This window comes from Betta splendens, chromosome 1 (assembly GCF_900634795.4).
Source record: "Betta splendens chromosome 1, fBetSpl5.4, whole genome shotgun sequence".
Classification (NCBI taxonomy): domain Eukaryota; kingdom Metazoa; phylum Chordata; class Actinopteri; order Anabantiformes; family Osphronemidae; genus Betta; species Betta splendens.
Window position 1 is genome coordinate 18925219 of NC_040881.3, and position 25190 is coordinate 18950408.

At 43.9% G+C, this 25190-nt stretch overlaps 2 protein-coding genes across 3 annotated transcripts in view; both read left to right on the plus strand.

Moving 5' to 3' along the window:
* The window catches only part of LOC114854404 (sodium/potassium/calcium exchanger 3), an 80478-nt gene extending 77380 nt beyond the window's left edge, over positions 1–3098 (plus strand). For both annotated transcript variants that reach the window (XM_029148741.3, XM_029148751.3), the window contains 2 exons: positions 679–744; positions 901–3098. In XM_029148741.3, the coding sequence (XP_029004574.1) occupies positions 679–744; positions 901–1053 (219 nt within the window). In that variant the 3' untranslated portion in view covers positions 1054–3098. The remainder of the gene's footprint in view (positions 1–678; positions 745–900) is intronic.
* Positions 3099–4062: 964 nt separating this feature from the next.
* LOC114855064 (ras and Rab interactor 2) lies at positions 4063–24115 on the plus strand. Its single transcript, XM_029149820.3, is given in 14 exon segments — positions 4063–4268; positions 9306–9444; positions 12581–12675; positions 12926–13118; positions 13199–13313; positions 14199–14271; positions 15083–15174; positions 17018–17424; positions 17426–18410; positions 19915–19997; positions 20079–20304; positions 20386–20517; positions 21726–21889; positions 22176–24115. Coding segments are annotated over 14 exon segments (3105 nt in total). The 5' UTR covers positions 4063–4206; the 3' UTR covers positions 22515–24115.
* Positions 24116–25190: the final 1075 nt, after the last annotated feature.

Consider the following 25190-nt stretch of genomic DNA (forward strand, 5'->3'; position numbering starts at 1 on the left):
ACGGTTAGAACTAAATCTGAGGGCAAGGGACAAGAGTAAGAGGAACTCAGTAATTCAAAATGGCCTCCAGCTATGTACAGTGCATTTTTGGCACAAACATTTTCAACATGTAGTCCCAGGCAAAACATGGCCTTATAATCACCTTTACCTTCACAAAGTCTATTAATAGAAACCTGTACAGTGGCAATCCTGATTATGATTGGGTGGTACTGTAGTCTTTAGATGTCTGTCAATCTGGCAGTTTGAGAAATTTATCAATCTATACTGAGACTGTAAGTGTGGTTAGGTGATGAATCAGGTAAGGAGTGACAAAGGCTAAATGAACAAAATGAATGAAGGAAAATGGAATTTTAAAAAAGCAGCCTGAAAACAGGCAGCAAAGGATGAAATAAATCGCATTTTGTGCATTGCCTAGGCGTTATATTAAATGCTTAAAGGGCAAACAGGCAAAGTTTAGAGTGATCTCGCTCTCAGAAAGTAAAAAACAAATGAGAGAGAGAGAAAAAGAGCAAGGGGGAGGCAGTCCATTGTTCCACAGTCCTTTTAGCTGGACCTTATATTTCACTTATATTTCACTAATAATATAGTACAGTAATAGTATTGTAGGACCTTCAAAGAATTAATTTGGCAAAGACAATTTTTAATATAAAATCTCACAATCTGTGTCTGTTTCCTCAGATCCACCTCAACAGCAGAGGGCTCATATTCTCTGTAGGTCTCCTATTAGCCTCAGTCTTCTTCACAGTAAGTACCAAATATTCCTGTAACTTCTGCACATTATACGGTTGTTCTATATCCTTGTTTTAATCACAGACCATAGCCTAAAGTAAGGAATCAGCTTCTTCAGGACCACGCTGAACCTCCTCCATGGTTGTCTCTAACTAGTCTTCTCGCCTCCAGGTCCTCGGTGTCCATTTAAACAAATGGACCCTGGACTGGCGACTGGGCCTGGTCTGCCTCGTCATGTACGCCGTCTTTCTATGTTTCTCCATCCTCATCGAGTTCAACGTTTTTATCTTTGTCAATTTCCCCATGTGTCGAGACATCCACTGATCTACTTCCTCTTCTGCTTCTTCCTCTGATGGAAGGAAACTCACTGGGCTGACCTTTTATTTCAATTCAATGATTTGTGTAAGATTTATCTATGGTGCAATATACAGAGTGGACACTGGAGGGTGTGGGGGTTTGAGGAGCAGATAGGAGGCAAAAAGAAAGTCTCAGCAGAGTTTGCTGCCAATCATCTAATGAACCAAAAGGTTGATTGAAGTGAACATATCTGTATTGAAAGTTAAGCTGTTGGTGAAAGACGCTGCTATAGTAACAGACTGATGGAGACAGGGAACCTGCTCTAACAGCAACTTTTAGCTGGATTGTTTGTTACTCTTTGTACAAGTTAAATATGAGCACATGATAAGGTATTTTTAAGTACAAACTATATTTCTCTGTACATATTTAAAGTCTATATAAATATTAATGTTAGTTAACATGTGGGATTCCTATATGCACAACTGGGTCAGTCTCACAAATTTGAACGAGCCAACGACAATGGTGGCATTGTATGTTTCAGTTGACTGTTTGGTCACGTTCCAAACCTTTCAACATGCTTAGTACCAGCCAACCCAGCATGCTGTATGAACCACAAGTCCACTTTGCACCAACACACTTAGAGGCTTCTACAGACATATCCTAATAAACATGGGCTTTAACCTTCTGTAATAATGCCCCTGTAGGAAAGGGAGCCCCATCCAGCACTGTCACTTTACTGATTACACATATATATTAGCATTGCGAAGCATCTACAGGTACTCGAAACACAACGGCTGAGGTTGAAGGTACCTCTAGACTGCAGCTCTAGCTTTTAGTTTGAGTTAAATAGAACATTTCTTGAAGCCAAAAGTATTTCTAGAATAGAAGAATAAGTGTTGTGGGTTTGGATGTGTGTGTGTGTGTGTGTGTGTGTGTGTGTGTGTGTGTGTGTGTGTGTGTGTGTGTGTGTGTGTGTGTGTGTGTGTGTGTGTGTGTGTGTGTGTACGTGCGTGCGTGCGTGCGTGTGTACGTGCATGCGTGAGTGAGTGAATCAGAATGTTGATGGGAACCAGGACGCCACTGTTTCCGGGAAGACATAATCATGATTTATTTATGAATTAATTTATTCAGAGATCATGTCTAACCTCCAGTTTCAGGCCTTTGGCTCATCTACGTTGTCTTCAAACGAATGAAAGCTGTACAATGTACTGTACCTAATATATAATCCAAGTAATGGACGCTGACTTGATGTTGTTTATATTTAAGAACTTAGAACTTTATACCTAGTTTTGTATAGTAAAAAAATATATTGCTACATTTGTATTTGGTACAAGTGTCATACAGTATGCAGTCAGCTGGGGTTGCCATGGAGATGTATTTCATTGAGGTGGGCTGGAATCACAGTCTGGATTCACAAGATTCACATTCAGATGTAAAAAATAATAATATTAATTAAAGAACTAACTGCCTTTTAACCTCTTATATTTCACTTTCACAATACAGATTTTCTTGTGCCGTCCTCTGAGGCTTCTAAACAGCAGCTTACAGCCAATCTCCTGCCTGTACTTGAGCCAAACATATAGAGAACACACATTTGTCTGTGTTTTAGCATGTGTTCAAACCAAATGTAGAAGATGTGTATTTTGTTACCTAGCACTTCTAAATGATTGGAAAGCATCCTCTTCAGGTGTTGATTGTCCTCCTCTGGCCACTAGAGGGCGGGGTAGGACGGCAGTTTGAGTACATGTTCAGGTACAGTAGGGTACGTATAGTAGAGACAACTACAGTCAGGTTTGCATGCCTCTTTGGTGATTTCAATAGATTTATGTAAGTACAAAAAAAGCACAGTCTGGATTTTGCTGTACATATCAGACAAACATGTCTGATGATTATGTTGGAGATACTTACAGTATTTAGAATGTACGCAGCAGTTAGTTCTAGGTAAATAATGTTGTTTCATGCTCATGTCTGTAAGTCATCAGTTTTGTTGAAGGGGACCTCCGGGCAGAAACACTAACATGTCACCCTTGTTCCCAGCGGTCTTCTCGCAATAAAATGGTTTACATACACAAGTGGTTTGTTTTTGTCTTTATAAGACGTGAGACCGAAGGCTTAATTGTTGTAACTTCTACAGTAGCTGTGTCTCCTTTAGTGATAGAAATATAATATTTTAAATGTCATTGTCTATTATTTTCCATCATTTTCAGCCACAGCAGAAATCTGCTACTGCCCACCAGTGCACAGACAGCACATATCTGAGTGCAGGGCCATACAAAACATCTTGGTTCTCTCAGCCCCAGACCTGATGCCCACTTGGGGACACTGATGAGATGATTTAATCCTAATCAATTAATGATGCAGTGAGTATCATTCACCAGTAGGGGGCGGTTTACAGCCCGTCAGAGCTGGAGTTTTAATCCCAGTGTAAACAATGCATTAGTTAAAGTAAAAGGTGCAAAAAGGTTTTTCCTCTTTAATGCCCATCGATTTGTGTCAAAAAGAGTATACTGTACTGAAAGTTTAGAAATTTTAGTAGATTATAATGTTAGTATATTTATTACACATTAAGTCTATTTTGGGGACTAAATTAAAGTTTGTGAATTTTGCAGTACACTGCAAATGAATGTATCTGCTAATCCAGTCTTTACTTTTATTGACTAAAATGAAGAAGTACTGTAATGGAGTCTCATTTAACGTTAATCATTTAACACTATTGTTTTTTTTTTAAGTTTAACAACCGATATGCTGGATGTTTCTCTTTCTTGTCAATATGAAGCTAATATTTTGTACCGGTATGAAAACAAATATAAGATTACACTTGTAACCAAGTATATGTAAATACGTTTGTTTGTTGTATCCCTAAGATATAAACATAAATTTTAACTTGAGAACTCACCCAGTTTTTTAATACTTTAGTACACGGCTGAACGTTTCGTTACTTGCATTAGACGCCACGGTGAGATCTGCGCAGCCAATCAGACGCATCACCGCCTCTTTCTCCTCCTCCTCCTCCTCCTCCTCTCTCTCCTCTTTGTTTGTTTTCTCACCTAAGTGCTCAGCTAAAACGCGCACGTCTTTGTTGAGTCGTAAAACCATGTAACCGACCCAGAGGCTGGTCGGTCGGTGAAAGGCCAGAACAGAATCCGTAAAAACAGCCGAGCTCGCGGCCCGGATTTCCCCATGGAGCCGAACCGACGTCCTCCCGTTACCGAGTCAGTGCCGCTGGAGGAAAATACTTTGAGGTGAGTCGCGTCTTTGTGCCGCAGCAGACTTGTTGACTACACACCGTAATTAGTGGTTGGAACCAGCAGTTCATAAACTTTTGTGAGGAGCCATGAACTTTATTTAGTCCCTGATCCCGCTGTGTTCGTGCTTAGTGACGACCTGCGTGAGTCTAAAGGTGAAGGTTTGTGTTCATTACATGCTCGTATACACTAGTTAGAAACAAGGAAAATGTGTTGCTCCACGTTCAGGGACAACGCGACACGTTCATCAAATCAGACTGGGTTTTGCCTCCTGTGCCTCTGGGAATTTATTTCCTGCTCACTGATCGGAACCGAAGGCCAAAAGCTGAGCAAACGTGTCTTAGACTTGGAGCGTTTGTCAAGTTTGTCAAGTTCTGCGTGTTAATAAAAACATGGGAAACAAATCCTGCTTCTGGCCCAAATACCCTATGCGTCACCTAATAACACGTTAAGCTGTCTGAACAAGTAAACACAGACCCGTGACTGCAAATCACAAACATCAAAGACCCTCAGGCCTTCAAGTGTCTATGACTTTTGTCAAGTGTGTAAAATGTGTTTAGGATCACAGAGCCTTTTTTTGGTGTTCAAACTTCTGAGATAAACTCAAACCATGAGTATCATTAATGATCAATCACCTACAATAATTTAAAGCAGACTTTAAAGGGTATCAATCTTTTGACAAAGAAATAAATGAGAACAATATGTCCGTCACAATCCTATATCCCAAACCCTGGATTACCCTTAATAGCTGTGTTAATAACAATCCATGTAAATTTATGCTAACATAACCCCAATTCCACAATAGTCTGGCACACTGTGGTCCCGTCCATCTTCGGCTGCGTTATCTGGGTCACGGGGGCAGTCTACGTAACGAGCCCCAGACTTCCTCCTGCTCCTCCGCGGTCCGGTCCCAGTAGGACACGATGGAGCACACAGCCAGGAAACACTCCTATTCTTACATACACAACCTTATGCTGCCCCTGCTCCCTGTTCTTTGGGGGATCTGTCGTTGCCATCATATGCAACATTAGTCAATTATCTTCCAAGAAGGAATAAATACCCCCCATTTGAGCCAATGAAAACAGTTTGATGCGTTTTGCTATTTCTCGTTAGTCGGAGTGGAGGTTCTAATTTTGTGAAGGTTCCTCATCACGTTATTCAGCAGGTTGTGCGGGTTTGATATTGCACCGTGGAATCCCATCTGCCGCTGCGCTCCAGCTCGTTTCTCTGACCTCTCTGCTGAGCCTAGAAAAACCCGTCAGACCTGTCTGAGCCTGAGCGGCCTCCCATCCAACGTTTCTGCAGTGAATCTGTGTTTTTTGCTCACAAAGATGCCGACTTCCTTGTTTGGGCTTCGTTGGAATCTGTTTAAGGGTTTAGTTTCACTACAAGCCCAAAGGTTTTGGCACATAAAGCTGTAGTTACATGCCGCTGTGGGGAACTGATGCAATATGGAAGTATTTTAATGAAGCGTAAGCTGTAGGGTGTCATTGCCTGATTAGGGTCATGAAGCTAATGCAGCTTTTGTTTTTGATTATTGAAAATGACATTTTCCATTAGCATTTGTTTTATTATTTTTAGAGGTTTCTGTTTGAGAAGAAGGTTTAATCATCAGATTTAAAGATGTTGGCGCTGACCGCAACGCACAGATGTGTTCAGACACAGACTTCGAGCTTCAGAGAAGTTATTGTCTGAGCTGCCTTTATGTATGAAGTCATATTGTGTGACTTTTCATATGCCGTCACCCAGAAATCCATAACCATGGTTGCGGTTAAGGATTCAAGCTGCTTGGTTCTTTCCCCCTAAAAGGTTACTACTGCCTTGTAGTTGCACACCTATGTGCATTTATATGTTGTTTATCCACAATGTTATCCTGATTTTTCGAGCTGATGTTTTACAGTATGTGGCAAACAGGGGCCAAAACTCGCTTCAGCAGGACAGACTGCTGCATGCGCGCACAGGAAGTGCATGCGAGGTGCTGCTGTAGGTGCGCCATCACTGCACCGCTACTCAGGATAGCAAAGCTGACTAAAAATACACAACTTGAGTTAAGAGTGAGACGAGAGAAGACGAGCACAACCACTGGACACATACGTCGGCCTCAGCACACACAACTAGTACAGGCCATGGGTTCTAAATGCTCAGTTTAAGGTAGTTAAAGGTAGGTACTCGTGCTTCATGTTTATGTTTTATTTTTGTGGTAGTCTGATAAATGTTTCTTCATTCTTTTTCAGAAGTAGGATGTTAAACAATATAAGCACTTCCCTATTTCGGGTGTAAAGACACATAAGGTTTAAAAAAGAAACTTGAAAAAAAACAATTAAATTTTCCTTTGTACCATTTGTACGATATGTGATGATGGCATGTTCAAAATGTCACCCACTCAGAGATGACCTCTTCTACTTTGGCTGGTGTGAGCAATACACATAAGTGTATGTGTGTGTGTGTGTGTGTGTGTGTGTGTGTGTGTGTGTGTGTGTGTGTGTGTGTGTGTGTGTGTGTGTGTGTGTGTGTGTGTCCACAGTAACCAATCAGACATGGCCTCACGCTACATATCTACTTATGAATATGACGTGGGATTTTTGTTCATGAGCTTCACTACATATTTTTGGAATAACCTTTAATAAAACACCGCAGCCAGTTTCATTTAACTCAGCAGAGATTCCAAGCCCAGAGTGAGAACAGCAGGATTTTGATGGTGCCTGATGCACCTTTTGACCATAACCCCTCATTGTGCTGTATGTGGTTCTCAGCATTTGCATATATTGCGAGGCGCTGTGATTAGAGGTCAGACCGTTGTTCGGGTGGTGATAAGTTCAGCTGGAACCCTCTGAGAACCACTGACCTATATTCTGCTTTGCAGGTTCTTGGGGAGTGACACACTTTTAACACTCTTGGAGAACTCTTTTCCTCTTTTAAATAAAATCGTCACAATCATCTACTGTATATTCAAAATGAAGTGGGTAAATATAGAATAAGAATGAGTATTTGTGTATTTGTGTATTTGAGATGATTAGTAAATCACTCAGGTCTTTGAGGGATATAAGAGAGTTACCTTAAGTAAATAAAAATGTAATGATCGTAACGTAACCAGGTAGAGATTCATGCTATTGAGAGACCATCCTTCTCAAAGGTGTTTGGATAAATAATTCAGTTATTAATTACTAAATGTCATGTTGAACATGTCTGGAACTTCAGCACTTTGTAGTCATCTTTTCTAAATATGTGTCTGTGTGAAAGACAGTGAAGTGTGAGCTGGTGTTCACTGAGCCAGTGTGAGGCAACATAAGCTGATGTCTTTATGACTTTCTAGATGGGTTTGTTTGTGTTCAGCTGCTGCTGCTTATGATTATTATGCAAAGCTCAGTATCTGTGACTCATTAGTGACTGTTAACATGTTTTACTTTGCCCGACTCTTGCTCAGAACAGTTTCTCTCATTTTAATGTTCGCAAGCATAATAGGGTGTTTACCTTTAGAACAGTGGGTCTCTGTGCTGCAGTACCAGGGGGGTGTCTGTGGTCCTAAAGGGAGTCTGCACAGAGACGCGTCTTTGTTTATTGCAGCTGAGACACACACACACACACACACACACACACACACACACACACACACACACACACACACACACACACAGGTTCAGGCTTGTTTTGCTATGCTGTGCTGTGAAAAGGAGCTGCACTGGTGGGGTCTTCCCTCCAACCCCGTCCTCAGCAAGCTCCCTCATAGATCTGAGCCTCAGATGTTTACTCAGGCAGAAGACGACCAACAACAGCTAACTCTTCCAAGGGGCAGAGTTTGGTAGGCCAGTCATGCATGTTTTCTCGCCTCACTCTGTATGCATGTGTAGCCTCTTTGAAGAAGTGATACCATGGTCAGACTCTCGGTTCTACTTTGACCACAGACCCAAGTCTGTACAGGACATCAGATCGGCAACATGTACCTCATTCAAGTGACTTCATAGAAGTCTGTTAGAATCGTGGTAGAGAATGATTGTGTCTAAAACCAAAGTGATCATCAAGGTCCCTGGAGCTCAATAGCTGCTGGATGGATGAGAGTTCGTCTAGCAGCTCCAGCAAGTGTTTTTTTTTTGTGAAGGCTATGGCAAAAGGATTCTGCATAACCTGATCGGACCACCCGGATTTCTTTTACTTTTTAGGCAGTGAATTAAACGCAACCAGTGAGATTAAACACCTTTTAGACAGTGAACCATTCCAGGTGATGACCTCATGGCACATGACACTAAATACAAAAACTTGGATTTCTCTAACATGTTTTTGTTGACTGCATAAATCTATAATATATTCCATCCCGATTACAACACCTAGAAGTATTGCGCAAAATTAGAAAGGGGCACGTTAGTAACAGAGGGTCCGCTATAAACACTCCACACAAGAGCAGACGGGGGTTGGACTCAGCCTGAAGGCAGACTGGGGAAGTGGAGGGACAACTGATACACAGGAAATACAGTGAGAGAAGAAAAGGCCCAAAAGAACAAAGAACTGATAGAAAAACATTAAATAAAATATATAGAGTTAATCATTCTGAAAAGAGTGAATGATTGTAATGAATTAACGTGTCAGTCACCTTTCTATAGTGGGAGGTACATTAGAATGAGTGCGGTGAAGTATCTGTGACGGTCCTACCAAATCCAAGAGGGCCACATGTTTCTACAGTGGGTGGAGATGACGGGCAGCTGTGCTGGAACCGAAACTCTTGAAGATGGAAAATTAATTATGCATATGTGAGGACATGGGAACGCAGTCCTGAAAAGAGAGAGTGATGGAAAACGTGAGAGCGAGGGGGAGACGGGCATTGAGAGGATAGAGTTTTAGAGGAGAATGCAGATGAGGACCGGAGAGTGAAAAGAAGCTCTGAGCGAATATCTGAAAGGAAGGACAGAAGCAGACAGGAGCGATGAATGAGCGAGAGCATTCCTGCGAGTACCTCTGTAACGCTGCCTGTGGCGTAAGCAAGAATTTCCTTTGGTTGCACCACAGCGAGCTCAAGTGCTTGCCTTTTTTTCTGACCGACAGGGATCAGGCCCCTGCAGACGCTGTCCCAGACACAAACACGCAGCCTGAGTCCCCTGGACAGGAAGAGAGCGGGGCCGGCTGCTCACCCAGCAGCGATCCTCCACTCGGCCTCATGGACCGGAGCAGCAGCTTCTTCAAGGTAACAACTCACAGCTGGACTTTTTCTATGGATCAAATGTTGTTTTCTGTAGATTCACTCTTGGTGTTTAGAACTGAAAAATGAAATGAACCATCTGACCCAGCTCCACAGAACTGGTCATTGCTAATTATCTAAGACTTCAGGTCTGGCTTTCTCAGTAATGATACTAATGTCTAATTGGCTACTGTTTGAAAGGAATGAAGGGATGCACACCTCCCATGTCAATAAAACATTCATTAGATTGATCACCTATCAACTTGATTAACATACAATAAAGGGACAGGTTATTGCATCTGTAACTGATCCCATCATATGGAGGATTCTTACACAGTTTATCATGTTACCCTTAGAAGTTATTTGGAATCTTTAGGTCTCGGTCAACCTACTCCTTCAGAATTCCTCCGGATGACCAGAATCAAAATGTCTAGATAATATGATTTTGCTTTTGAGCCAGAGACGGAGACAGAGATATATTTATTACAGTGATCATTAAAAACACTAATAAATTGAAATTGTTCCCAGAGTCAAGTCAGAGGAGTGATGGTACCATTATGTTGGGCCTTATGTCTGGGGGGTGTGATACAGACTCTTCAGGCATAAACTGTGTGTGCGTGCGTGCGTGCACGTGTATATACATGGCTGCTATGTATATTCTTTGTTGACAAGCTCTGTAAGAACCTTTTAACCTTTGACCTTTAAGCAAAAGCTGCTTATTATTTAATTACTTTCTCATTAACACCATCTAGCAGCTCCAGGAGGGAACAGAAAATATTCCAACTACTGCCATGTTCAATGGATTCTCACAGTTCCCAACGGTCCTGTTACTGTGGGGTGAAAGTGGAAATATTAACATATTCATATAAACATAAATATTTTGCTGTAGAAGTCTGGAAGAAATGGGAGGTCTTATCCTGTTGCAGCATTGTTGGGGACGGATCAGGATGAATTAGTGTTTACACTAGTGTTTCCTAGATCAGATCATTATCCATGTTGCTGATTGTTTACATTGTATTTGTTTTGTATGAAGAGCCGTTAAACATATTTACATGCAGGTTTAAAAGCAGCGGTGTTCGTGTGTTTGTGAATGCTGTGATGGTGATGAAGTTTACCTCTGATTCTATATTCAACAGGTGTCAGTAAATTGTAGAATCTGCCAATCTTGCTTCCTGGATCTGTCTAGTAATGTCAGCAGGAGCCTATGGGAGAGTGGTACTGTAGGAATGTCGGGAATGATGATGATCTGGCATTTCCTCTACATGTGTATACTGTATAGAGACTGAGGGAAAAAGGGATTATGTCATTCATGTTGGTGGAGGGAAAGGAAATCAAAGAAGTGAACAACAGCATTGGATGGTGTCCATGTGTGTACGTACTGAGGAACAAAGAGGAAGTACTAAAACAAATACACATGACATTCATTTAGATTAGATGTCAGATTAGACTCTTTTCATTAAAATAGCTAGTACTACACACAGTAGTACACACACACACACACACACACAAACACACACACACACACACACACCTTAGCGATGTGTCCCTTCACACTGATTGATTAAAATCAGTAAAACGTAATCGTGCAAACAAATCTCAGATGAAAGAAGCAGTAGTTTGATCGAAGGCAGTGACACAGCCTTGTGTTGCTGAGTTCTTTATGCATAAATAATTTCCTCCTAGTGTAAAGTGAGGCCTGCATGGACGCCATGATTATCGGCCTCTCAGGCAGCTCCTACGTTCAGTGACCTTTGTTTTAAAGTTTGTAAAGTTTTACACATGCTCACTTTTCTTTACATAGTTAAGTGTTGATCTATTTAAAAGTAGACTAAATACTTTTTAAATTCTCCTATAGTTGGATTAAACATCTACACGATCTCAGTAACGATTCTATTGATAGTGGAAATGAAACAGGCTGTTTCTACTCGTACTCTAGTCGAGCAGAGTATTGTCTTGTTTTAGTTCTCTTTTAATGGTATCGGTGTAAAACAAACACCGACAGGTTCCCAGTACCAGGATCTGGTGAACACTCTGTACCATGCTCTCAAACACAACCTTAAGTAAATGTCTGGTAATGACCTTCATCGGTATTGCTACACGTTATGTAGTCACATGGTTGGGTTTGTGCAGTTCAAAGCTCTCTCTGCACAAGCAGAAACTTTGGTAACATTTGGTAAAACCAAATTTTTAACCTTCTGACAGATCCAAGTAAACCGCTTCCCCATTGCCTCCACTTCATTTCACCCACAACCTTGTGGGTTTTGGCCCTTTGACTGGACCTACATTTAGAAGAGGAGGCCTGACCCAATCTTTGCTGAAAGTAACAGTTCCACCTACTGTCAAACGCTGTTGACACACTTTTCCTCTCACGGTCTCAGATCTCTGGTCTTCATTATATTAACCTCTGTGTTTGCGCTGACCCAGATCTTTAGCGTGATTTCAACATCTGCTCTGTTGTGTTTTTGCAGGCTCCTAATCCCTGCGAGTGTTTTAAAATGTGGAGCAAGAGAATGTGAGACGCGCAGAAACACGACACGACAACGTGAAAGCAATTTGCTGAACCGATGGTTGTTGTTGTCGTTGTTGTCTTTTAGCAAGAAGCGCTTATTTACCAGAGTATTGTTTTCTGTGATCTTTAAATATGTGGCGTTTTACACACACAAATAGTGTGTGGCATGGATCCATCTTCATGTTTCCTGTCAGTTTGAAAACACAAACATAGAGCTGATAACAGAGTGGAAGCAACAATCACTGCTGGAATCCAAAAATAGCTGTGGCCTGAAAGAAACACAAATTACATCTGAACGCAGATTACAGCGACGGCGGTGACAGCTCTTATCTGAGGGTATCACAGCAACGTCCTGAGGCCTATTCCTTGGCCCGCTCTGAATGTGGATGTCGGTGATGTGTTGTGTCCTAACAGCGCTTTGTCGTCGCGTTTCCTGTCTGTAGGAAACAGGCTCCACACACAGGAAAAGTGACTAACTGCTTCCTTTCCCTCTGTTCTACATTTCGCCAGCCCGGCCTTCGCTCTCGCTTCGTGATTTGAAGTCGGAGCAATGCTGACGCTTTCGTTTCTCGCTCCTCGTCGCCTTCTTACATTTCCTCATCGGTCGAATCCTCTGACTCTGTTGTCTTCCAGTTGATCGGCACATTTGCTCTGGAGCTCGGGGAGCTGAAGAAGGAGATGGTCCACGCGCCGGCGACTGTGGACAAGACGCCCATGGATCTACAAATGTAACGCAGATTTCACATATCTCTTCCTCTCTTTTATCTTAACAGGCTTTGGCTCATGTTTGTAAATGTAATCGTTGTCAGACGGGACTTGCGTTTCCTTCGCTTCTTCCGTATAGTTTTATGCCATGTTAAAAGTGCTTCCTTTCACATTATTTGTACCTACGTGAGGGCGTTGGGACTCGTTCTTGCCAGCAGATGGCAGTAGAGCGCCACCCACTCCCTCCCTCTCTCCTGCTCCCGTCTTTGGCAGGATGGAGACTGAGGTGAGCGGCATTTACCTGCACCCGCCCGACTGTGGCGGGGTTGAGAAAGACTCGGGCTACGACTCCCTGCGGCGGAGGATGAGCGTGCTGGACAGGCTGACCTTAACCCACCCGGTGTGGCTGCTGCTGCCGCTGAGCGAGGAGGAGGCCAGACACGTCCTGCTCAAACAGCCCCCAGGGGTGAGTCCCTCCCCAGGACACTGAGCCTCTCATCCCCCAGAGATTTGTGGTTCATGTTTTCTGATTCCATGTGGGGCCAGGTGTTCCTGGTCCACAGGTCTGCCGCTCTTCAGAGAAAGGTTCTGTCTGTGCGCACGAAAGAGGATCAGGCAGAAACTCCCGTCAGCCACTTCCCCATCAGAGAGAGCCAGTACAGTAAGTGAAAAAGAAATAAAACTACTCCATCTAAGGTTTTTTCTACGGTTTCCTGGTTGTGTATTGACTCACTCTACAGTCTAAAAATGTCCTTTTGCTGTTTGTCGCTGCATCAGTGTAGACAAAGATAAAGCCACACAAACTGAGAAACGAGTGTGACCGGATGATCATTACTTCAGCCGGAATAACATTTGTGTGTGTGATGACATTTTGAGACGTCACAGTAATGCTTAAACTGCTTTAGTGCTGCTCTATAAGTCACTGATCAGCTTCTAATCACATCAAATATCAAGTATTATAATAATGAGTGTGTTGGGATGTGTTTGGCTGTGGCAAAGCTAAAGTATGACGACATAGTATCTGTGGATTTTCCCTGAAGCGACAGCGCAGAGCGGAGGGAAGGGAGTGGCTTCGGCCTGGTTTCTCTGTGGATTCAGCTGCTTTCCAGCCAGACGGGAAAGACCAGCCGATGTGATTGTGCCTGTCCTGGCACGTCACTCATAGTAGATCATTAAGTTTTTTAATGCAGTAAAAAATCCAGTGGAAGGAAGGAAGTAGGTAAAAAGCCATGTGACTGTGGTACAGTGTAGCCTGGTGGCAAACCAGTGCATTCCATTGTCTGGAATGAAGACTGTAAAACAACCAATTCAAGGTATTGGTTCACATTAGCTTTTGTTAAAGTGTCTGTGTTTGAATGTGCACAAATAGACACTTTTAAAGCCGATTGGACCCGACCTCAACCTCACGCCTCCTACGGCTTCTCTGGTATATAACTAAAAACAATGAGACGTTCCTATGAAACCTGCAGGCCTGGACAGAACTACGAGATGTGACCTATAACGTGTGTGAGCTACCCTTCACTCTGTGCATGTCGTCCGTCTGCAGCCTTCTCTCTGGAGGGATCTGGGATCAGCTTTGCGGATCTGTTTCGCCTGGTGGCGTTCTACTGCATCAGCAGGTAAACAGCCTGTGCTCTTCTCTAACCCATCTGGAGCTCTGTGTGCTGCTCTGTGATGACACAAGGATTTGATGATGGAAAATAAGGCTTGATGAGTCAGCACGTGGCTCTCACTTCCCTGTTTTGGCTCGTGCCAGTGTAGGAGCTTTCAACACGTGCGGCGCTTGAACAACAGGCACAGACAATAGTTGGACACTTATGACTGGACGCATCCTAAATGTCACAGATGCGGAGGAGCAGCATGTTTACTTATTTACATACTGTAGGTCTAATATGTTCTCGTAATATGTAGTATCTATCTTATATCTGTGGCTTTGTAACAGAATCATGGTTATTATTGTAGTGTTTTCACTTCCCTGTACGTTAGAGAGGATCTTTTGTTTTGTCATCACTGTTAAATGAGGACAGGCTGCACTCAAACCCTGAGCACTTGAGATGAAGCAGCGTTTACACCAGGGCTGCAGGCTGAAGTCCATTCCATCCATCAGTTTTCTGTAAAGTCTGCAGGGACCAAGTTAAACACAGGGCACCGTGATGGTTAAGAGGCGATCGTAGCGTATGCGTGCGGGTTTCATCCCTGTTAAGAGCAGTAGGAACGCTGTTTAAGTGTTTGCAAGTGAAGCACTCCTTTAAAAAAATCCGTTTTTCACTGCTCGCAGTCCTGGTGAGAAGCTAGTGTTCACTGTGCTGCACAAGGGCTTCAGTGTACGCGAATAAGGTGATTTCACCATTCTTTAGTGTGACCAGCTAATCACCACAAACCAGAATTATCGTGATTCAAACATAATTTTATTGCCTTTTTTTAACACAGAGATATCCTGGCTTTCACACTCAAACTCCCAGAGGCCATTGCGTCTGCCAAGACTCAGAAGGAGCTGGAGGAGGTGGCTCAGCTGGGAGCAGGTACAGCCTCCTGTATTTATTCACTTTCACACCATTGGTACTGCATATTTAATTGTTTCCATACGGTCATCTGGCAAAATGAACTGTACAATCATACAATGATTAGTTGGATATAGATTTTGAGCAATTGAGTTAATGGTCTATGTTATTTGTACATACATGTAGATATTAGTCTGAGTCCAGTTGTGAAGTGGGGAGATGTGGGTGAGAGTAGAACGTGAAGCAGCTTTTGTTCATGTTTCTTTGTTTCTTTGTCAACTTATTGTGACCACTCGTTTCATGGCAGACTTAACTTAATCCCTGTCAAGTTATTCTAAGATCAGCTGCTGTGAAACTGCAGTGAGTCAGCTTCCTTTAGCATAGCTCAGCGCTTAGTGTGGGGGAGAAGGGAGTGGTGAGTGGAAAGCTACTGCGGACACACACACACACACACACACACACACACACACACACACACACACACACACACACACTCTTGTACTTACGTCAAAGTGAGGATGTCCATTGACATAATGCCTTCCCTCGCCCCTTACCCTAACACTAACTATCACAGACTATCTCACACAAAACTCAATTCTAACCTCAGCCCTAAAATCACATCTTGACCCCCAAACAGGCCTTCAAAGAAGTGAGGACCAGCCAAAATGTCCTCACTTTGTCAAAATGTCCTCACTTTGGTAGGAAAATATGTTTTTTGGTTCTCACTTTGATGTAAGGACAAGTACACACACACACACACACACACACACACACACACACACACACACACACACACACACACATTATTATTGTACAGGGTCTGCATACACAGATTCCTGTGGCTGGAGGTGGGTGTTGGGCCACGGTGCAATGCCTCATGTCGGGTCCCTCCCTCATTTGAATGTCCAGGAAAAGACGCAGAGACAGACTGACATTCCAGCCTGAGCAGTTCACTTCTCAACTGGCCGGTTTCTCGTCAAAGACAACAAACACGGTGCCTCCATCTTGGTTGGAATCTGGACCTAAGCATATAAAACACAAGTCCCAGTCGACACACAATTTTCCTTTTATATACATGAGGGCAAGCTACTATTTAAAGCGGCTCTGTGGAACCGCTCCCACTCCCAAAGCTCCTAAATGCAGGTCAGTCAGCAGCATATGTGGCCTAATGGCTCCACGGTGTCAGGTGATCGCTGCTCACATACCGCAAGCACAAGCAGAGTCAAGCCGAGGATCGTGGGTTACGTTCAGGCCGGACCCAGCACCGTCTCCACACAGAAGAACTCGGGTTTCGTGTAAAATATGGTTTATTGCCTCAGTCTTGGAGTTTGGCATAATGGTTATTTTGTAGCTACACTGTGTGCTTGTGTATGGTAGAATCTCTATTATGCCGTTAACACAATGGACTGATTCAGAAGAAAGGCGGCTCGAAACAAAGAAAATAATTTCCATGACATTTGCAGGCAGCAAAAAGTTTGAAACATCAGGCCCATAAACTACACCACAGTCACTACATGGTTGAGAAACCTGAGAGCAGACAGAGGGGAGGGACCTGGGAGCAGTGTTCCGCCGGGGCGGCCTCCCACTCTGGGATCTGCATGGCCACCTCCCCCTCTGTGTCTCTGGGTGTTTGTTGGTGCCCAGTGAGTCAGACCTGACAGAGCTGAGCTCAACACAACACACTTCTCCCACCAGCTGCACAAACAGCTCGCAAGTAAGGAAAACGCTGAGTGAACATCTTGTGTGTTTGTGTGTTATGTCTTTATTGTTTAGCGTTTTTTTTTTATTTGAAGACTTGATTTTGTGTTGAAGCGTGTTGGGTGAGTTTAAACCGGTTTTTAAAGGGAGTGTTTGTGCGTTACAGGCTTCTGGGACTGTGCTCTGCGCACTCAGAGGTGCACCTCCCCCCACCTCTGTCGCCGCCTCAGCCGGACCCTCAGCCCCCAGCGGGGCAACAATCACAAGGGGGTCGAGTGGCTGAAGCCCAGTCCCACCAAGGCCCAGTGTGACAGCGCTCCCCCGACCCTGCGCCCCCCCGCTCCCCCGTCTTCGCTTCATCTGGAGAGAAAGCACCCCCGCAGCCCGCTGTGCTTCCTCAACCCCGTGTTCCTCCAGACTCATCACCACCACCACGGCTGCGAGGACCCTTCTTCCACGCCTGCCCCCAAGTCCGACGAAAGCCTGAAGTCGAAGGAGGCGCTGCCCGCGAAGGCGTGCGGCAGCGGCGGTGAGCAGCACACAGACAAGATTAGACTCAACGGCAAAGCAAGGCCCCCCCCCCCCTCGCCCGCCCCGCCCCCGCTCAATGCCACACCGTCGCGCCGCCCCGCCTCCACCTGGACCCCCCGCAGCTCCCACTGGACCCAGTAAGATGCCCGAAGCGGCGTCCTCGGCTGCAAAGCGCCAGCAGGTCTCCGGGAAGCGGTCCGGACCTGCTCGGCCACCAGTGAGCCCCAAGCACAGCGGCCTGTTCAACTCTGGGCCCTCAAACAAGCCAGCCTCAAAGCCTAAAGACCCTGATATGGAAGCCCAGCGCTGCCACATAGCGCTGGATGACGAGACCATCGCCAAGGCCCTCTCCTGTGCCAAGCTTCCCACATGCCGGGCTCCACCCTCAGTCACCGCTGATGAGACCCCAGAGAGCTTCGCTGGGAGTCCGTCTAGTCGGAACGAGAAGGGACGCCAGCGGCTCAGTGACATGAGCATGTCCACGTCTTCCTCCGACTCGCTGGAATACTCGCAGTCCCCTGGATACTCCCTGGGTCTGGCCTCCAGCCCGCCTCAACACCTCCATCAAAACGCGGTAGAAGACAGCAGTGAAGATGACGAGGACGGCGTCGAAGAGGAGGAGGAGGACTACGGGGTCGGCCTGGAGACCGACCTAGAGATGCGCCTCCGTCCGGCCTACAAAGCGCAGCGGCTAAAGCTCGGCGTCGGCCTGGCCGGCGGCTCCTTCGTCCTCCCCCGGGCCCTGAAGGGACGCTTCCGGAAGATGAGCGGCATGCTGCGCTCCCTTGTGACCCCCGAGAAACGGGCGGTGAGACGAATCTCCGAGCTGTCCAGGGACAAAGGCTCGTACTTCGGCTCCCTGGTCCAGGACTACAACGGCTTTGTCCAGGAGAACCGAGGCTGCCACACGTCCGGGGTGGACTTTCTGCAGACTATCAGACAGTTTATGACCCAGATGAAGGCCTACCTGCGCCAGACGTCAGAGCTGGACCCTCCAATAGAGTCGCTCATACCTGAGGATCAGATCGGTGAGTCCGCAGCCATTTAGAACCAGGAAGTTAAATATAAGTTTTACACACCTCACAGTCTGTGAGCCTTGATCTTGTAGAACAAATGGCTCAATTCTGCTGGTCTTGGCAACACACTAGGCTTATAATAGCCCGGGTTATCACTGGTGCTGAGTTACAGAGATGCCAGCATGTGGTCCTCACTGAGTTATTCTGGCTCTGTGAAGGAGCAGTCGGTTGAGTAAAGTTTGCAAAACTTCGAACATTCTGCTCCAATCAGGCTGTTGTGAGCGTTGCATGAATATGCAGCTCTGCCTTTGCCCTCGTCTCACATCCTTTGTCCATTGTGAACAATAACAGCGCTGCGCCTTGTTCAGAGACAGAGCCGCGATCCATTCTGGTTGTGGAGTCTATGTGCAGACCACGGCTGTGTACATGAACTGTCTCCGGCTCACAAGTGCTTCCTCTGTGAGTGAACTGATTTAAAAGGAAAGGAGAAGTGGAGCCGGACTGGTGTGTGTTTACTGAGGGATTCCGAGAGAGTGTAGTTACGTTGTAGCTGAGAGTGTGAGGTTTTGGGAAGGCGGTGTTTCAAGTCTGACTCTAAATCTTCTGTCTTTTGTACACAGTGTCTCCACAAAGCACAGTAATTCAGCTTTTATATGTCACGTTCCAGAGGGACTGCGTGTGTCACACAGCCTGATTAATGCTAACGACCGAGTAAGAAAAAACACACCACCTTTGGTTGTGTCTGAAAATAGTATATGGGAGTATATATATATGAGTGGTCTACAGGAGTTGAGGGCCGTGTCCTAGATAAAGCCCAACAACAACCCGGATGTGTGCATGTGAATGTGTAACCCACTCCTTGTGTTAACACTAGGATCTGAGGATAAACCACATTATGTACAGCTCGTAGCTTATCTCCGGTGAGGTGCAGCTCTTGGCTCTTGTTTAGAAGACCGTGTTCTCTCTCGTGTTCTTCTGAAAAGCCACATGTATAATCATGCTCTCATATTTACCTTGTTTGAAAAAATGATTCCTGCCGCACAAAGGGAGCCTGGAGGCAGGTCGTGCAGGTGGTGCACACAACTGAATAAATGTATTGTGCTTCATAAGTGCGACAGGAAGCTTTTTGAAGCCTGAGGTAGAAGTATTGTTCATTTTCCATGATGTACATGAATTCTAAAAAAGCATAAATCAGCTGCAATCAGATTAATTTACCATGACCATTCAACTGATGACAAAAACGCCTCAACACAAAGGGCCTGAAGTCATCTGAGCCGCTGCTGCCAAGCTAAGCATTTATTTCCATGAAAGGCGTGACCGTAGTTGTAAGTTATGTTCAATAACCATGTTGTGGTTTGAATGCGCTGACATCCTGATAGAACAGTTTCAGGGTTATCAGCCATTCGTTTTAATGGCGAACTATGGCGAGTAAAATATTACTCATGTGTTTGCTCAGAGTTAATAGTTAAGTTCTGGAACAAGTAATGATTAGCTAATCATCCCAATCGTTGAACAGATTACGTGCTGGAGAAGGCCATGCACAAATGCGTGCTGAAGCCTCTAAAGAGCGTCATCGAGGCCACTTTACACGACTTCCAGGTGAGATAATAGAAGACGAAACACATTTTTTTGTGTCAGGTGAGTGACTTATCGTTACCGTTGATGGATTTGCATTTTCAGGTGAGCAGTGGAACCTGGCAGCAGCTGAGGGACAACCTGGCCGTGGCTAAGACCAAACTGCCCCAGGAGCTGGGGGTGGATGGAGCCGTGCCTCCGGACCCCATGGCTATCGAGAAGATCCGCCACAAGTTTCTGAACATGAGGAAAACGTATTCGCCTGAGAAGAAGGTGACACTGCTGCTACGTGTGTGTAAGCTCATCTACACCATCATGCAGGATAACTCAGGTGAGCGGAAGCCGGAAGTCAATACTAAGTTTACATCAAGCATTTAGCGTGCGACCTCTGACTCACCTGTTCTCCTTCCAGGGAGGATGTATGGTGCCGATGACTTCCTGCCCATGCTGACCTACGTGGTGGCACAGTGTGACATGCCTCAGCTAGACACGGACATCCAATACATGATGGAGCTGCTCGACCCGTCCCTGCTTCAAGGAGAGGGTAGGTCCTCCTCATCTGCTCAGTGGAGTTGTTCACGTACATACACAGAGTACAGTGCGCACTGTTCGTTACCTGTGTATTCAGGGTGGATCTGTGTTTGAGCTTCTCTGTAGCCGGTAATTGCTGTTTGGTGTTTATACATTTTTGTGGTGGGTGCATATTAAACACGAGTTCCAACGTGTTAATCAGTAAAATGGATGGAATCTAGCTGAGGCTGCAGGTTCTAGGGGATGAATGATTAAAATCCAAGTTCATGCCCGGTCTTATGCTCGGTGCTCCATCATGCGGCACCCAGGCCTCGATGTGTTCGGCAATATAAAAGTACTGCTCAGAAGCAAATTCAGCGCTGATTTGAGACCCACTTTATCATGAGTTTGGTTTAAGTTTTGTGATTGGAAACACTGCAGCAGGCACTTTGAAGTATTTAGGAATATTATGAAGTAATGTACGCTTGTATTGAGCTTCCTGATTTTCTTCCCTTTTCTTAGTAGGATTCCTTCAAAGTTAACACTTAATTAAAATGTTATTAACGTGTGCATCTAATGTAGTGAAATCTTTTGAAAGTGCTCTGCCAATAGTTTAAAAGGCATTGAAATCATTTTTGTAGTTTACTGCCTTCTAAGCTTATCTCACTAGTTTGTTATTTTTTTCTGTGGGTAGTCGAATAGGTTTTAATAAAGCTATTCCATTAAAAGCTCTAACACACATTAGCTGAATTACTATTCCAGGAGGTTGTTTGTTCTCCAGGAATGTTCAGTAATTTAGCCAAGCATAGGAAGGAGTGACAAAACAGCATTTGCAGGAAATGTGTTGATTCTGAATGGAGTGGAACCAGTTCCAAAGAAAGAGGAGGGTAATCCCTTCCAGATTCTAATTTCTTCCTGTAATTTCTTCCTGTCTGGCACCTCAGCTCATTTATCTGAAGCTGCATTGCTCTCGTTGAACTTCATGAATTGTCCAAAAACGATAAATAACCGAAACTTAGTATTTACTGTATTTCTCTCTCAGACGTTTATGCATGATTCATACTCATTATAATAACTCAAGAGGAAGTAAAAGACAAGGCTGAATTATTACGACAGTGCTGTCCTGTCATATGCTTTTGTGCAATGTCGCCGGGTTTCATTTCTAGATAACTGAGGGTGACGTTTCCAACCGTCTGTCTTGTGTCTTTTCTCTGGCTCATGCCTCCGTGCTTTCCTTTCCAGGGGGCTACTACCTGACCAGCGCCTACGGAGCAATGGCCCTTATCAAGAACTTCCAGGAGGAGCAGGCGGCCCGGGTGCTGAGCTCAGAGACCAGGAACACGCTCCACCAGTGGCACCGCCGGCGCACCGCCCAGCGAGCGGTGCCGTCTGTGGACGACTTCCAGGTATCACGCCTGACCTGAAACCACCTTGACCATCCAGGCAGTGAGTTGAACCAATTCCAAAGTGGCATTGGAAAGGTGCATGAAAGGTGGCATACGTCTGCATTTGGAGTTTCTAAGTCACTGCATGTGGATCGGGCTCCGTCGGTAGAAAGCACCCCCTAGTGGACGCATGTCACTCTTTTCCACAAAGCAACAGTCTCTTTCTAATTTCTTCCTCTTTGCTTGATTTATCACTAACTCTTGCTTTCTAGTTTTCCAAACTCTGACCACTGTTTCTCTTCTCCAGAACTATCTCCGTGTGGCCCTGCAAGACCAGGAAACGGGCTGCACAGCCAAAACCCTGCTGGTCCACCCTTACACCACCACAGAGGAAGTGTGCTCCCTCTGCGCTTACAAGTTCAAGATCCCCGACCCGGAGAACTACGCGCTGTTTCTGGTCACCAAGGACACGAGTCAGCAGCTCGCCCCAGACACACACCCTCAGCTGATCAAAGCCGAGATCCACAGCCGGCCCGACGCGCACACCTTCCACTTCGTCTACAGGAGAATACCTAACCTTAACCTATGCATTCCCACTGTTGTGCAAAATGGAAACTGTGTGCTCGGAATGGAAACCCTTAACTAATGGAGTTGGTGTTTGTAGGCGTTTGTTTTGTAGACACATACTGGGACACTTTATTAGGTCCATCAGTAGAGTCTAACTGGTTCCAAAGCAGCAACTCTACCATGGATTCTACTACAAGGTTGTAATTCTCAGTTCTCTGTTTATTATAAAGGTCACAGTGGCTGCTGGAGCCTTATTACAGTGTATTATATCTTAAGATCTTCCATTAACCTGCCATGTGGTGGCTAAAACATTAGAACTACCTCCCAAAATAGTACACTCTAGTATGACTCCAGGACCCACCGGTAGCTCAATAATACGCTTTCTAGCCGTGTCAGTATCCATGGACTTTACAGATGAACCCAATAAAGTGTGCATTGGTGTATTGATGCAATTCCAAAGAACAACTTAGACAACTATAACGCCACAGAAAGACTTGCGATGGACTCTGGAAGGTTTTATTATGTACAACTCTAACAAGGTTCAGACATGTTATTGAGCTGAGGTTGAGTCATTCAGCCATTGGCCTGTATCTGCTCTGCCATTGGTCGACGGTATACTGCAGCGGTTGTGCTATGTTTTCAGTATGTGTAGCGTTACATGGAGGGAGGAGGTTATTTAGCTTGTTGGGTATGTTTAAAATCCCCACACAGTAAAATCCTGCATTTTACTCAACTAATGTTTGCCTTAACTGCTGTTTTCCTACAGTACAGAGAAACCGAACATACTGTAACTAATGAAGGCTTTCATCCAGGTATCCGTGAGCTTTCATCAAAATGATCCAGTTAAGAACTTCATGCTAAGACATTAATATAATAAGTAGAATGAAATATCGTAAACATTGATTGTTTTCTCTATTGTTCTTATGTTTATACCATAATTGCTGGTCAATAGTGGTCAATATTGTGTAGAAATATTTTTATATTCAATAAGGTTTTTTTTGTTTCTATTCAGATTAAATGTTTCTTTACTGGATGCATTACTGGACTTATACCAGTTATTCCCCTGTTTTTTTTATTTTTTATAAATAAGCTGACAATGGGAATACTGTACATGAAATCCTTTCAAAACATAACAAATGTTTCATTTTGAATTCTGAGTGTCACAGAGGCAGCAATAAAAAGTGCAGTTTGACTGGGTTTATTGTTGTCTATTGGGCATTCATGTATACTAGTGACACAGTTTTGATCATTTTTGTAACACCATCATAGCAGATAAAAAAAAAACAATTTAATATGCCAAAAGGGTTTTGTCAACTATACTTTGTTTGTCTTTAAAGAAAAAACAATGTAACAACCTAAAACTGACACCGTCTTTGGTGGTTATATTATTTTTTTCCAAATATTTTTCAGTTTCTAGAGAGTTTGTGTATAAAACCAGTTTGTTAACACTTTATTGACAAAACCCTTAAAGCAGAAGCAGACAGTCTCCTCATTAAATGTTTTTTGAATGAACATAGTCATTTGAGGAAGTACCAAAACAATGTCAAAGTGTAAGGCACAACACAATTGATTCGCACTTTTAAAGAAACCCATTTTCAGAACCACAAATGTAAAAGGCCATTCATGAAGCATATTTTTTGCTTTGATACATTCATTTGAATAAACTCTTGTTGAAAAATGGTCTGGGTTCGTTTTAACTTCATCCTGCCCTCTCCTCAGAATAGAGTTAATTTATTTCGAGCTAAAATCAAGCATTTGTCCAATATTGTCAACCATGTTTAAAAGACTACCTGTAAGTGCAAAAACAAAATGCCTGCAAATGAAGTAAAAGGTGCTGTTGCCATACAATTCATTAGCATCAGCTCTATTTAGTTGCTATTGAATTATTGTCTTACTTAAGCTGAGCACAGGAGCATTGTTAGAATGCAGTGAATCCAAGGCAAGATCTTAATTCAAAAATGAAATGAAAATGAACATAGAACGTTTAGGATTAAACACGCTTGCTCAAACATAACAGGAACTATATCTAACTTTTTAAATTTTCTGTTTTGTTATAATGTATTTCTTTTTACTTTGGACTAGCCTGATGAACTGGTGGGCTGTCCAGGTTGTACTGGGACAGTCTCCAGCAGCTGCAGGTAACCTTACAAGGATAAGTGTCTCAGATGATGAATGAGAGTAACTGGTACAGCAGCACAATATACTACAATATCATTTTTTTCCAGCCTGAACAGTTTACTACAAGGACGACTGCACCAGGGCCGGACTTGCCCAGAGTCAGTCCCTAAAAACAAACTTAAGCTATAAGGTTACGGTTCCAGTCAGTTAGTGAATCCTGACTACAAACACGCATTCATCTGTTTAATTAAGTTCAATAAAACAACAAGGGGTAATTGTAAAGCTTAAAGAGGTTCTAAGGGTCTCGAGGTAACTCATCCCTGTCAGTACCAAAGAGATACATCTTGATGAAGTATGATTAATGTCACTGTTACTGTAAGCCACAGTTTAGAACCATCATCATATCCTCTACTTGTTTCCTGCTTAAATAAAAGCATGATTGACAAAGCTGTGACTCACTCAACTAAAGATCCAGACATTTCTCGACATAATAGTGATTACAGATTGACTGTTTAATAGCAGCTGTGTTGACATTAACCTGGATTGCACTTTCATCAGGGAAAGAGATTTGTAATTTAATTTTTTTTTACAAGATTGTGGACATTTATAAAACATTTTAGAGAAAAGTAGGACTAGA